Raw genomic sequence first — 13,675 nt, 5'->3', positions numbered from 1 at the left:
ATTGACCTATTTCAACCAATAGGTTTTTTTTTCATATAATAGTTTCAGGTGATATATAATGTCTCATCTTTTCCACTTTTATTGGATTCAAATCTATTTTTGAATTTAAAAGTTAAACATTAGCAATATAATGTTAGAATTTGGAACAATTATAGATTAAAATAAAAAAGTTTTAAGAAACTGTTTTTGTCTTCACTCTGTCCTCTTTAAATCTTTGATCCATTTACTTCTTAATGGGATTTGATTCTACTTTTAAATTTAAAACATTTAAAACAGTTAAACATTAGCAATATAATGTTAGAATTTGGAAAAACAACTACATAATTTTTATATAAACAAACTACTGTTGTCACACTCTGTACTCTTTTAATCCATAATGTTTGTACAATGTACATGTTATGTACATTCGTGTTTCGATTAAGGTTTCCAACGAGAAAGAAAAATCGCTTCGCGAAATAGGAAAATTTCGCAAAAAATATCGAACAAAATACTACGAAAATTTCACGAAAAACATAATGCGAAAAGGAATTGAGTTTTTGCCACAAACTCTGATTTTCTAACCCCGATATCTTTGTGACCCGATGTCGTAGATCTTAGATATTTCAAACTATGAATTTTGTAGTTTGAAATATCACAGGTTTACAGCATCAAATTGCAAAGATATAGGGATTAGAAAATTTGAATTTGTGGCTAGAACTCAATTCCTTTCGCGAAAAAAATAATGCGAAAAAGTACGGTTCATCTCAAAGATTATTTCTTGTAATTTGCTGGCTCATGGCTAGCTGGATTTGGGTGAACGTACGTGGACGGACAGAAAGATAGCTGGAGAAATCAAATTCTCTTCATTAAACATTCATTAAAGTAAAGGAAGAGAAATTATTAATATGATGTAATAAACCTTCAAATTTTGCAGTTAAAACACTTATTGGTTTTTACGGAATCTTTTTTTCGCTAAATTTTGCGAAAAAGTTTGCGAAATGCAATCAAAAATTTACGCATTTTTTAGCGAAACGTTTTATTCGCTAGTACAATAGCATAATAATGTGGAATTTGTAATAAATTAAAATCAAAATTTAAACAAACTTCTTTTGTATGCACAAGTTATGTACAAACGTGTTTTGATTCTATTTATGAATTTTAAACATGTCTGAAAGTTATACATGAACAATATGATGCTAGAAATTGGAAACAACAAAGCTACAAATTAAAATATAAAATTTGAACAAACATATTTTGTCTTACACTTGCTCTGTACTCATTTAATCTATGATCTATAATGTACGTAAGTGTTTTGTACAAGCGTGTTTTGAGAGAACTTAGGGTGTGGTAAAATCACAAAGTCTGTATAAACTATCCAGAGAGAGAGGTATAGTGTATATTTTATTATTGTGTACACTCTACTCTAATCTACACTACAAGGTCATCAGCTGACTCACACAAGGAGACACAAACTTTAAACAACCACCTTACACTTATTCAATATTTCAACCACCACGCCGCGCGCATGGCCGACAAAAAACAGCTGCACGGTGTACATTTACAGCGTTTACAGTATACATTGTACAATATCTAAAAATCTTTAAATTGATATTTTTAAAATCTAAAAGTTTGGTTACTTTCTCTTTAAAAGACTTTCTTTTGTCGAAACTTGGAAGTCGTTGTTACTCTTGTTACTGTTGTCACTCTTGTCACTCTTGTTACTCTTGTTACTCTTGTTACTCTTGTTACAGTTAAAAGAAAAAGTATTTTTAAATTAACACTTTATTTTTATAATACTGATGATATTTACATCAATATTTTTTACATCGTCAAATTTTGTTGAATTGGTTCACAGGTATCTTATGTTTTAACTTTTTAAAATCTTTCTTCCTTAAAAGCAGAAGCTTTAATTGTAAATTTTGTAAATTTCCCTTGAGTCCCAACTCTCATTTTTCATCCATGGTAATGGATTCTTGGATGACTGAGCTAGAGATGAAGTGGATGATGAATGACTGAACAAGCTATACCAGAGAATGTGGGATGACTGATAAAGCCATTTACAGTGATGAAGGGATGAAGGATGATATTGATACACTGTAATAGGGAGAGGATACAGTGCTAAAGGGATGAAGGATGACTCAGCTATAGTAGGGAGAGGATACAGGGTGGAAGGGATGAAGGATGATACACTATATGGAGAGGATACAGTGTTGAAGGGATGAAGGATGATACACTATAGTAGGGAGAGGATACAGTGTTGAAGGGATGAAGGATGAATCAACTATAGTAGGGAGAGGATACAGCGTGGAAGGTATGAAGGATGATATACTATATGGAAAAGATACAGTGTTGAACAGTGTTGAAGAGATGAAGGATGAATCAGCTATAGTATGGAGAGGATACAGTGTTTAAGGGATGAAGGATGACTCAGCTACAGTAGGGAGAGGATACAGTGTTGAAGGGATGAAGAATGACTGATCTATAGTAGGGAGAGGATACAGTGTTGAAGGCATAAAGGATGACTGAGCTATAGTAGGGAGAGGATACAGTGTTGAAGGGATGAAGGATGAAGATGTGAGGATTTGATGAATAGGATGAAAGCAGGGTTCAAGGCAGATCTGAAAACAAAAAGCACATTAGGAAACTAAATTTTAAAGTTTTTAATGAAAATTTTCAAAATGTTTGAAATTATAATATTTCATTTTTATGGAGGGGTGACTTTTTTATTTTGACCAGCATCATAAACTTATCGTGGGGTTATGGGGTCGATCGGTTCAGCCGTTGTAACGTTTATTTGATCCAAGCAAACAAACAAACCCAAAAAATGGGGAAATACAGCGAGAACCAGAGAAGTGTGGAATAGGAAGACGGGTTTTAGGATCAAGTTATGATTTTAAGTAGTTAGGTTAACATAACACATAGCAATTGGGCTGTGTTCACGTATTCTGTAATTTTTAAGCTATCTATAGTGATACCAAGGAACTATAATACAGAAACGCCCAACTCAGATATACGCAAATTGTGTACTGTACACTGTGGGAGGAATGTAAACAAACCCAGTGCCCCCACAGAAGTTGGCTAATACATATGATTTTTGACTGTCTGGTCTAAATGGAAAATACAACAGAAATATAATTTTATTCAACCCCTTGGGCCCTTTTCCCTCAAAAATGATGCGCTACCCCTGAATTCTTTTTTTGATCTCCTACCACTGCAGTACACGGATCTGACGCAAGAGATATGGCGGTTCCTGGTCTGTGTATTTCTTGAAAAAAACTATTTGCGTTGTAACAACCGAAATGCACTTCAATATTACTTTACTGTAAAAATAAAAATAAAAATAAACCTGATTGCTTCATCTTGTTTTAGATCTAGAATACTCCGGACTAAGGAGCTTCTCCCATCCGGTCTCTCTAGGGAGCTTCTCACATCTGGACTCTCCAGACCGGAACCATACAACCTGGAAACAGTTTTTATCCTTATTAATCTACAGAAACCCTTTTAACTGTTAAACACTTTATTTTCAAGCTGTTTTATATTACAGAAATAATAATATTTACTTTCCAGAAATTTCAGAAAATTTAAATTTATAAATTCGAATTTTCGCGCACCACATATCCCAATCCGGTCAAAGCAAATAAAGGAATTGAGTTCTTGCAACAACCTCACATTATCTAATCCCTTTATCTGTGCAACTTGACGGTGTAAACCTTTTAAATTTCAAACTCAGACTATTCAATCTAAATAAATTTATAGCTTAAAAACATCAGAGGTATACAACATCAAGTTATAAAACATGATGTTTTCTGTCTATGTAGGGTGTGCCATAAAATATGATGTTTTCTTGTTATACAGGGTGTACCATAAAACATGATGTTTTCTTGTTATACAGGGTGTACCATAAAACATGATGTTTTCTTGTTATACAGGGTGTACCATAAAACATGATGTTTTCTTGTTATACAGGGTGTACCATAAAACATGATGTTTTCTTGTTATACAGGGTGTACCATAAAACATGATGTTTTCTTGTTATACAGGGTGTACCATAAAACATGATGTTTTCTTGTTATACAGGGTGTACCATAAAACATAATGTTTTCTTGTTATACAGGGTGTGCCATAAAACATTATGTTTTCTGTTTATACAGCTTGTCCTATAAAACATGATGTTTCTTGTTATACAGGGTGTCCCACTTAACATGATATTTTCTTGTTATACAGGGTGTGCCACTAAACATGATGTTTTCTGTTTATACAGGGTGTGCCAGAACACATGATTTTTTCTTGTTATACAGGGTGTGCCACTATGATGTTTTCTGTTTATACAGCTTTTCCTATAAAACATAATGTCTCTTGTTATACAGGGTGTCCCACTTAACATGATGTTTTCTGTTTATACAGCTTGTCCTATAAAACATGATATCTCTTGTTATACAGGGTGTCCAACTAAACATAATTAATTCTTGTTAGACAGGGTGACCTAGTAAACAAAGTCTCTAATACAGAATGTCACACTAAACATGATACACTCTTTTTATACAGGGTGTACTTTTTACAAACTATCATGACAGCAATGTTTGAAATAAATACTGTTATTTATATTTAAAACATTCTAACCTGAAAATTTCATCGATTTTGTTATTTTTGTCTCTAAAGAATATCGAGGTTTGATAAAATTCCTGATCCGAGAAAACAAGATTCTGAAGATCCAGGAGAAGGTTTAGTTCTAGTTCAGCTCCTCTCCCCTTCTCCAATCCTATACAATAATACAGTATTAGTTTACTACTGGAGAAGGTTTAGTTCTAGTTCAGCTCATCTCCCTTTCTCCAATCCTATAGAATACAGTATTAGTTTACTACTGGAGTAGGTAAAGTTCTAGTTCAGCTCATCTCCTCTTCTCCAATCCTATACAATAATACAGTGTTAGTTTATTACTGGAGTAGGTTTAGTTCTAATTCAGCTCAGATTCATTTTAGACGACAAAGTAATTAATAAACATTTTCAGCGTAAAGGATTTAAGAGTGTCCTAACCCATTTACAATCGGAGCTCTACAAACATTGTGAAGTTATAATTTTGTTTAACTCTTGAAATGTCAATAATCTTTTTCTTACTCATCTCTCCTGATAAAAGCCATAAGTTAAAATTTAAAAAAAAAAACCCCGGATCAGAAGTTTTCATAATTTAATTGTGTCGAGTTATTAAAAGATTTACTGTAAAGCAGAGGATGCGTCCTAAAAAATGACAGTTCAATTAGAAAGAGAAAAATTTTCCTAATGGGAACCATTCTGTAAAATAAATTTTCAAACCAGGTCGAATTTGAAGTTTCTGCAACGCCCTGCCCCTCATACCTGACTTATTTAGAGTTTGTTGTAGCAACAGACAAGTACATTTTACGACATAAATAAGCTTATTTTTGCTTGAGCGGCTTTTAGTTGGGATTACAGTACTGAACAGTAAACTGCAAAGTTTATGTACATTGTACAATTATGTACCTGTACAGGCGAGGTAGAATAGAAATATTGCGGATTTCTCCTTGAGAAGTTTGGAATGATAAAAAGATCTGGTCCAAGATGATTTCTCTGCCAGTCCTTCTAGTCCTGGCCAACTCTCTAGACTCTGTAGGCTCTCGTCCTAAAAACAATAGTTTATTCTACAGCGTATCCCACAAAACATGATAAGTTAAAAACAACCAAGTATGCAATTATTAAATATTAGCTTTGCCTGGAGTTTCCCCATATAAAATTTAATCCACTTAACCCAAAATTCAACAGGCTAAGAACATTCCCGGGTTCTCAAAATTCCAGGCAAAAGTCCATGGGTTCATGAGTTATGATCGGACATCCAAACAAACAAACAAAGATTAGCACTGTATTGTATACATGTATATAGATAATTAAAAAAACAGGTAAAATATTTATTCACACAGTCAAATTATTTCATATACAAATAGATTTTAGTACAATAGATGGCAACATAGAATTTGTATACACTCTCAGTATAGCTGTATTCTTACGTCACAAGTGTCAACTTAGTTTTTGTGTCCGACAAAATTATAAGTAATAGTGATAGTTTTAGAATAAAGGGCTTTAAAATAAGTGCAATTTTATGCCTTCTTTACTTTCTGTTTTTACACTTTTTATTTAATCTTGGAATACATGTCAACTAATGTCAGAAAATTTCGTTTTTCTTGTTATATTTGACACGTGTGACGTCGTGTATAGTTGGTCCATTTCTCTGTTGCCACGTAATGTACTTGATAATCTATATTGTTTCATATAGAATTTTTTTCTATGCATACCCAACTGAAACACTTCATATCCGGCCATATCCAATATTATTATTATACTTGGTCGTTGTTTATATTATAATAATACAACTATTAACAGAACCAATACTTTCTNGGGGGGGGGGGAGAATATAAAAAGGAATTTCTGCACATAGGGGAAAAGTTTTAATGGTGGCTTGAAAATAAACTGAACGAAAATGGGTGTGTGTAACTACACACTGTACACTGCTCAATTGATGTTTTCCATGGTAAATTGTTCATTGGATTGCTTAAAATAAAAATTTTAGTCTAACTGTCGTCTTCCTATTCCACATTTTGTTTATTTTTTTGAATAAATAATATATATAATAATAATAATAATAATAATAATAATAATAATAATAATAATAATAATAATAATAATACAAATATAAAATAACACGATTGAAATGCAAATACAGCTTGACAAAGAAATCCTCTCGAAATGTGTTAAATGGCATCAGATTTCAATCAAGCAAAATTTATATCTTTCCCTGCTTCGAGATAATCATCAATTCCAGGGCCAAATGTGCTTGGTTTCTAACATTTTAATTTAATCACATTTTGGTCAATTATTCAACAATCTTTCAACTTACAAAGTTTTCTCGGTCTACGTTCTCAATAAGAATGGATTCCTCTTTAGAAAAAGAATAAATGAGAATTAATTAAGAAAAATAATGATGATTAAATTGTGATCGAAAGTTACAGATTACTGGGACTAGAACAGACCTTTAAAAAAAAGCATTTCTTAGGGTTTGGAAAAACATTCCATGATGACTTGAATAAGAAAAATTGGCTCACTATGTAAATTGACATTTTTGTTATCTAACAATTACATAAGAAAGTGTATAGCCTGCAAATTAAGTGCTATTCTTTAATAAAATATATCATTTTCTTGTATATATTATATTATATTTACATTAATACATCAGTTAAATTATCAATTATCAAATGTGGGAATATGATGTAGGATTTACTATAGTAAATTGTAATCTTTTTGTTTTCAAACATAACTCCTTGTGTTGAAGGAAGAGCTATTTAAAAGAATAAAAAGTGTAGAATTTCTAATAAATATGGATATTGGATAAATTAGCTGTTCTCATACTTGTGCGTAAAATCAAAAGTAGATGAGCTACAAGGTTACAAAGTCATTGCAGAGTACATTTTTACATTAACCTTTCATAAAGAATGAAATATCTATACTAGGAACCCCTTCAACTGTATCTACAGAGCTGAAAACTTTAGAATGGGGGATATCGAGATCGATGCTTGATCTCCTCTTTTTCTTTATCTCCTGATTAAATATTGCTTNGGTTTGGATAAAAGTACGATTTCATCTGTTCCTTGAATTCTGTTAATGTTGATCCTGAACAAACACTGTTAACCGAACCCAAGGGTACAATATGACCTTCAAGATATGGTCCGGGTAGAAGGGGAGGGGGGCTTATCTTTCACACCGAGATTAGTGCTGCAGACGGGGAGATAACTCCTGAGTATATATATATTACATACAGGAGACAGAACAGAGATGTCAATTAAACAATTCCTGACTCCATTAGACAGAAGTTCAAATCTAAGAAAAATTACTGCTACGATTTTTGTAACCTTGTTGCTCCATTTGGGTTGATTTTACGCACAAGTATGATTATGAACAAATTCCTCATTTAATTTATTAAATTTTAGAAATTCAAAACATTTTTGTTATATAAAACAAGATATAATAAAAATGTGAGATTTTTAATTATCGTGAAATTTACTTAAATTTGACGTTGTCAAGAAGGGGGGGGGGCACGAACCCGCTGGTTGTGCATTTTTTTGTTGTAAAAATGATAAAAATACAATTAATGGTTGGCACATATTTTCTAATTTGATACATCATATCATATGCAACAATTATATTAAAAATTCTTTAACATCATTTTAAAAATGTCATGCAATTTAATAATATGAAATCAGAAAATATAAATGAAAATTTTTTATTATTCTGTGTCTAAATATTGAATATGACTTGAAAATATTGTTTTTTTTTAGGATTGAAATTGCCGTGCAGAATTTTTATATAGATATTTACATTAATAAATATAACCATAGTTTTATTGAGAAATATTTAAATTTTGTTCAATTATTAACATTTTAACATATTAAAATACGATTTACAATGTTATAAGAACTCTTTGTTAAAACAACTTTACTAGCAAAAATAACAGTGAAATGGTAATGTATACAGGCCACAGATTTTTAGGAAAGTGTGCACGACAGAAGTCTTTAAAATTAACAGGGGAACCTCCAAAAATGTTTTCTGAAAAAAAGTTTTCGGAAATTAAGTCTGAAAATTTAGCACTAATAAAGTGCTTTAAATAAATTATCTTTAGATAAAGTTTTATCATTTTGTGACTTTATTATCCAGGCCTATAATTTTCTGGTTCCAGTATTTTATATAGAAAGGTCCTGGGAAAAAAGTGCTGTAAAAGGTGGAAATGATAATTACTGTTTTTCTGTTTTTTCTTCTGATACATTCTCTTCAAAATTAAAATTTTTGTGATATTGTAGAATGTAGACATAAAGATAAATTCGAATATTAAAAAGTAGGAAATCAAGATTTATGTTGATATTTTTTATTGTTATCGTTGGTGGGGTGNATGAAGTTTAAAAAGTGAAGAAGTTTTAGCATTTTTCTTTTGTTTATATCCCCTTCCCAAATCGTGATATAGGGTTAACATAAAACAAATAATAATTAAATTATTTAAAATCTAATTGGTTTTGAGGGGGGAGCTTAGGGTTTAAATGTCTCTCTCTTTCTCTCTGCTACAGGTCAACTTGGGTCTATCCACCACGCAACTACAGCATAACCAGCCGCCAGGGTCTTATGGTCAGCTGACTAAGCCGTACTGACACGGCCAGTTATCAGCTGATTTTTATCATCAGCTGATTTTGACAACCATTTTTAAAGATTGTAAATATTTGGAGGAATATATACAAATATATTTCTGATGAATCAATAAAATCAATAGATGTATGCTGCCACAAAATCAAAATGGGGTTATTTCATGTTCAAACCTTTGCCACACATGCCCAATTAAAAACACGAGACCAATAGTTCTCCTTAAATCTATTTACTTGAAATGTTTTGTTACCATTATTGAAATTAGGTGTAAAAAATAATCAAAACAGCCAAGAGCTATTTCATTAAATGTGGAACTAACATCTACTTTTTTACTCTACAAAGGTTTGGTCCATCACTATCACTGAATTTTAAAGCTATTTTATGATAATTGCGCAAAATAAACACCACGCTATTGCGCACAATTCTGTGGAAGTTTCGTTGCGTATTGAAACTCCATGTCCCGGTTAAATTGATAATTTCTTGGTTAAAATTGAGATTGTTGTGATACCAATTCAAGTTGTCAACAAAACAACTATTGCTTGATTAAATCTTTCTAAATTTATTAAGAAATCAACAAAATAAATTTTTCTTCATATGAGCTAAATACTCGCCACTCTGATTTTACAATCCATACATCTCTGAAACTTTATATTTTAAACCTAGACTTTTGACCTAACAACAGAATTCATAGTTTGAAAATATCAAAGGTTTAGGCAAGAACTGTGGCAAAGATATTGGGATTAGAAAATTAGAATTTGCGACGAGTGTTCAGTTCCTTTCAAAAACATAAAAGCCTTTGATATTCAATACAATATAATCAAAAATAAAAAATTAAAATTATTTGATGAGTATGTTTAAAATTATTCCCAACTGATTATGTTAAATGAAATTATGTCTTTTTTTCAACTAAAAATTCGCAGTCCACTGTGATATAAAGGTTGCAAGCTCTCATGCTATTAGAATTTTTCAATCAATTTTTAAATACTATAGAAGAAAACAAGTCTAAAATGTAAAAATGTACATGTTTAGGGCTACAAAAAGTAAAAGTGAGTTATAGTGAGGTATACATCAAATGCCAAGGCGTTGCAGCACTTCAAAGTCAAGCAAGTTTTTATAGCAGTCTGGAGACATGTATAATAGAAGAAATGTGGATATTAAATGAAAAAATAGTAAAAATTTTAAACTTTCATTTCATAGATGAAAAAAGTGGATCATATCGAACCACATTGTGTCTTAAGTTTTTTTTTGCAATTTTCTATTACTAAATGTTTTTTTTTTGTTAACTTTGGCTATGAAATATTTCTTCAACATTTGAAATTGTTTGTAATTTTTATAATTCCAAATGTTTATGTCTGCTTGATGGCTATTGACTATTGACTACAGCTATATTTTTAATTTATATATGTGATAGAAATTTCCTTTCAAAGAAAACAACATGAGACAATTTAGATAATAAATAAAATATAAATGAATAAATAAATAAATAGATAAATAAATGGATAGTTAAATATATATCCATATATAAATGAAAAAGAAATTTCTGTTTGTCTGTTTGTTTGTATGTCCGATCATAACTCCGGAACCATATGACTAATTTGCCTCAAATTTTTATTGGGGAACACGGCAGAACCACGGGAATTTTCTTAGCTTGGTTTTGAGATTTTAAGTTGAGTGGGTCAACTTTTATAGGGGCAAAAATAGCTGAATACCGACCAAGCCCGGTTAAACGCATGGGAGTAACAATGAGAAACTTTGGCAACGCTGGGTCCCAAGCTAGTATATATATAAATACTAGCCTTATAGGGCGCTTCGCGCCCATCTTCTAAATTAATTGTGAACATGTTCTCTTTGTGTACATTCACTAACAATATCAATATATATATATATATAGAATAGATGCATAAATGTGAGAGTTCGGTGATTATAAATTCATTAATGAATGTATATATTTAATGAAGTATAAACTGTCTATAGATGATTTTCAACTTTTGAAAGTTAATAAGATAAAATTGATAATATTCATTAATTACTGTTTATCTTATTTTAACAGTATATTATCTAATATCTATATAGTTTTATTGACTTTATCAGCAAATATAAAACAAATATAATATATATATATCTAATATATAAAACATTGTAATATTTTATACTGTAAGAAAAACAATAACAATTTGATTGAAATATCAAACTATACCAAAAACATTTCTAAATTACGAATTTTTATTTCGAAATTATGAAGAGACCGTTATCAATATTCAGAAACCAAACTCTAATAACCCTAGTATTCTGATAGTAATCTAGAACAGGTACCATTGATATATCGTCGTCTGACTCTAAAAGTGTTTAATTTCTCCATTATTTCTTTAATATAAAAATGCGCAGACTGCTTTTGCAGAGAAACAGTTTAAATTAACAAAAACATGGATATCTTATTCATTATTGCTCAGACAAAGCTTTCAAGGGTAGCCAGGGTAGCAAGGGTAGCATTTACATGAGATCCCTTTAATGGATAAGAAATAACATTTCGATTAAGAAAATAAATAACATAACCTATTTTGAATATTTATTTAATGTTTTCGACTTTTAAAAATTTTGTAAAAAGTAAATGCATCTGTGGATATTATAGAAGAATTTAAAAATAGCATAAACAGCTGGAGTTTTAGACAGATAGACTGATAGACAGATAGACAGATGTGATATATACGATATTGCTCTTTCTCCCCCCCCCCTTTCTTTTAAATTCTCCGATTTTCATTCTTTAAAGAACTTTGAATTACGTAGGGGTACGAATAACCAATAATTAGAGAATGAAATATCTACAGAAAACTCTAGAATCGGAAGTCGACTTTAAGACTCATTTGATGACTTCAATATAGTCCAATTAACATGGGGCACAGCAATTGTGCAGTGTAAACAGACCCATTTCACTTAGTAAGTGATTTAATAACTTACTCGTTCAGTTTTTGCCATTGTATTTGTATAACACCATCAAATTCACTTTAGTATTGCTTAAATGTCATCTTTCTATTCTACAGTTTTCTGCCTTAAAGCATTTAATGACACCAAACAAATTTGGATTAAAATAAATCAATGGAAAATACAGAAAAATTGTTAATTCATTTTGTCAATATGAGGCTTACTTTTGAAGTTTTGTTCTTAAACAATAGACAAATATGTAATGTTTCTATAGAACTTGTATATTTAATCTGAGGGGTCGATGGGGCAGGGTACACAAACGGCTCCCTGCTTTGCCTGAATTCATTGAGTGCATAGGTCGCCGATAATCTAATTTTATACAAAACTATTGTGATTGTATGACAAAAAAGTCTATTCAAATTTTCATGCAGTTTTAATGAAGCAGAAATTGACTCGTCAAGGCATTCCATTCTTGAATTACAGGCATTAAACATAATATTAATTATTCACAAGATGGGGTGGGGCCGAAATTGCAGTTTTTGAAAAAAATATGTTCTTTGGCCTAACAGAGCAAAATTGAAATACATTTAAATTAAAATATATGTCAACTAATAATTTTTAATGTTTTAACATTGCTAATTGTATGTCTAACATGGGTAAAATGGTTAAAACTTTAGTGGTCGAGTCCGCCCAATGCAAGAGTCAGCTCCATGCAGGACACCGGCCTTAATTTTACCCATGTCACAGCAAATATAATATATATGGGTGAAAAGAGAAAGGTGGGTGGGGTGACGGGAAGTGGGTATAAATAATAATTAATAAAAAAGATATGATAATTACCATTCGAAATCATGCCTCCCCACATCATTGTGCGCTAGCTGCTCGAGATATTTTTTTGGATGAAAAGATGATATTTTTGACAGTTAGAAAATGAAATGAAAATATCATCATTATATTCTGATTCATGACGTTAATTAATTGTTTCAATGAAATTGAAAATTCCGCAATTTTACTTCCAGAAAATCCGCAATAATATTTTTTAAATATCTCACTGCGCAGTTAGTTATAGTTTAGAGACATGTTCATTTCACAGTAACACAATTAAACTTTTAAGTTTAACGTCATTACACATGATTGTCAAAAAAATTGTCAAAAAATCAATTTGAAAACTCTTCAAATTGGAGCGACTGCGAGTGCATATTAGAATGAAATTTCTATTGGATTTGCATGAGTCGAACTAATTAGAAAGAAATTATAAAAGTTTTAATTTTCTCCGTGAACTGAAGATCATGTGAATTTTATTATTTCATCGTTACTTTTTATAATAAACTCATTTTGGAAATTGGAGAGCGTACCCATACCCAATGAATATCTGACATAAGACGGGAAAGATGTGAAATTGCGCCAAAACCTTCCTAAAGCCCGCGTAACATCAAGCCAAAATCCAAGCCGTGTTTCGCGCCTTTTCCAACCGACGAGAATTTAAACTTATGAGGATGCCGGGGGGGAGGGGAAGGCAGGCAGACGGGGGGCGGGGGGAATATTGAGTCGGTCCGTCTCAACTCCCGCCACGGAAACCAGTTTT

General features: G+C 31.3%; 1 protein-coding gene across 1 annotated transcript; it reads right to left on the bottom strand.

Moving 5' to 3' along the window:
* Nucleotides 1-1,955: 1,955 nt before the first annotated feature.
* On the bottom strand, nt 1,956-5,614 carry LOC111701454 (uncharacterized; the record flags this gene model as incomplete). Its single annotated transcript, XM_023472744.1, is given in 4 exon segments — nt 1,956-2,597; nt 3,326-3,439; nt 4,600-4,738; nt 5,476-5,614. Coding segments are annotated over 4 exon segments (483 nt in total), but the record flags the coding sequence as incomplete, so codon positions are not given.
* Between the last annotated feature and the right edge of the window lie 8,061 nt (nt 5,615-13,675).

Source organism: Eurytemora carolleeae, unplaced genomic scaffold, assembly GCF_000591075.1.
Source record: "Eurytemora carolleeae unplaced genomic scaffold, Eaff_2.0 scaffold361, whole genome shotgun sequence".
Taxonomy (NCBI): domain Eukaryota; kingdom Metazoa; phylum Arthropoda; class Copepoda; order Calanoida; family Temoridae; genus Eurytemora; species Eurytemora carolleeae.
This window is presented reverse-complemented; position numbering and strand designations above follow the sequence as displayed.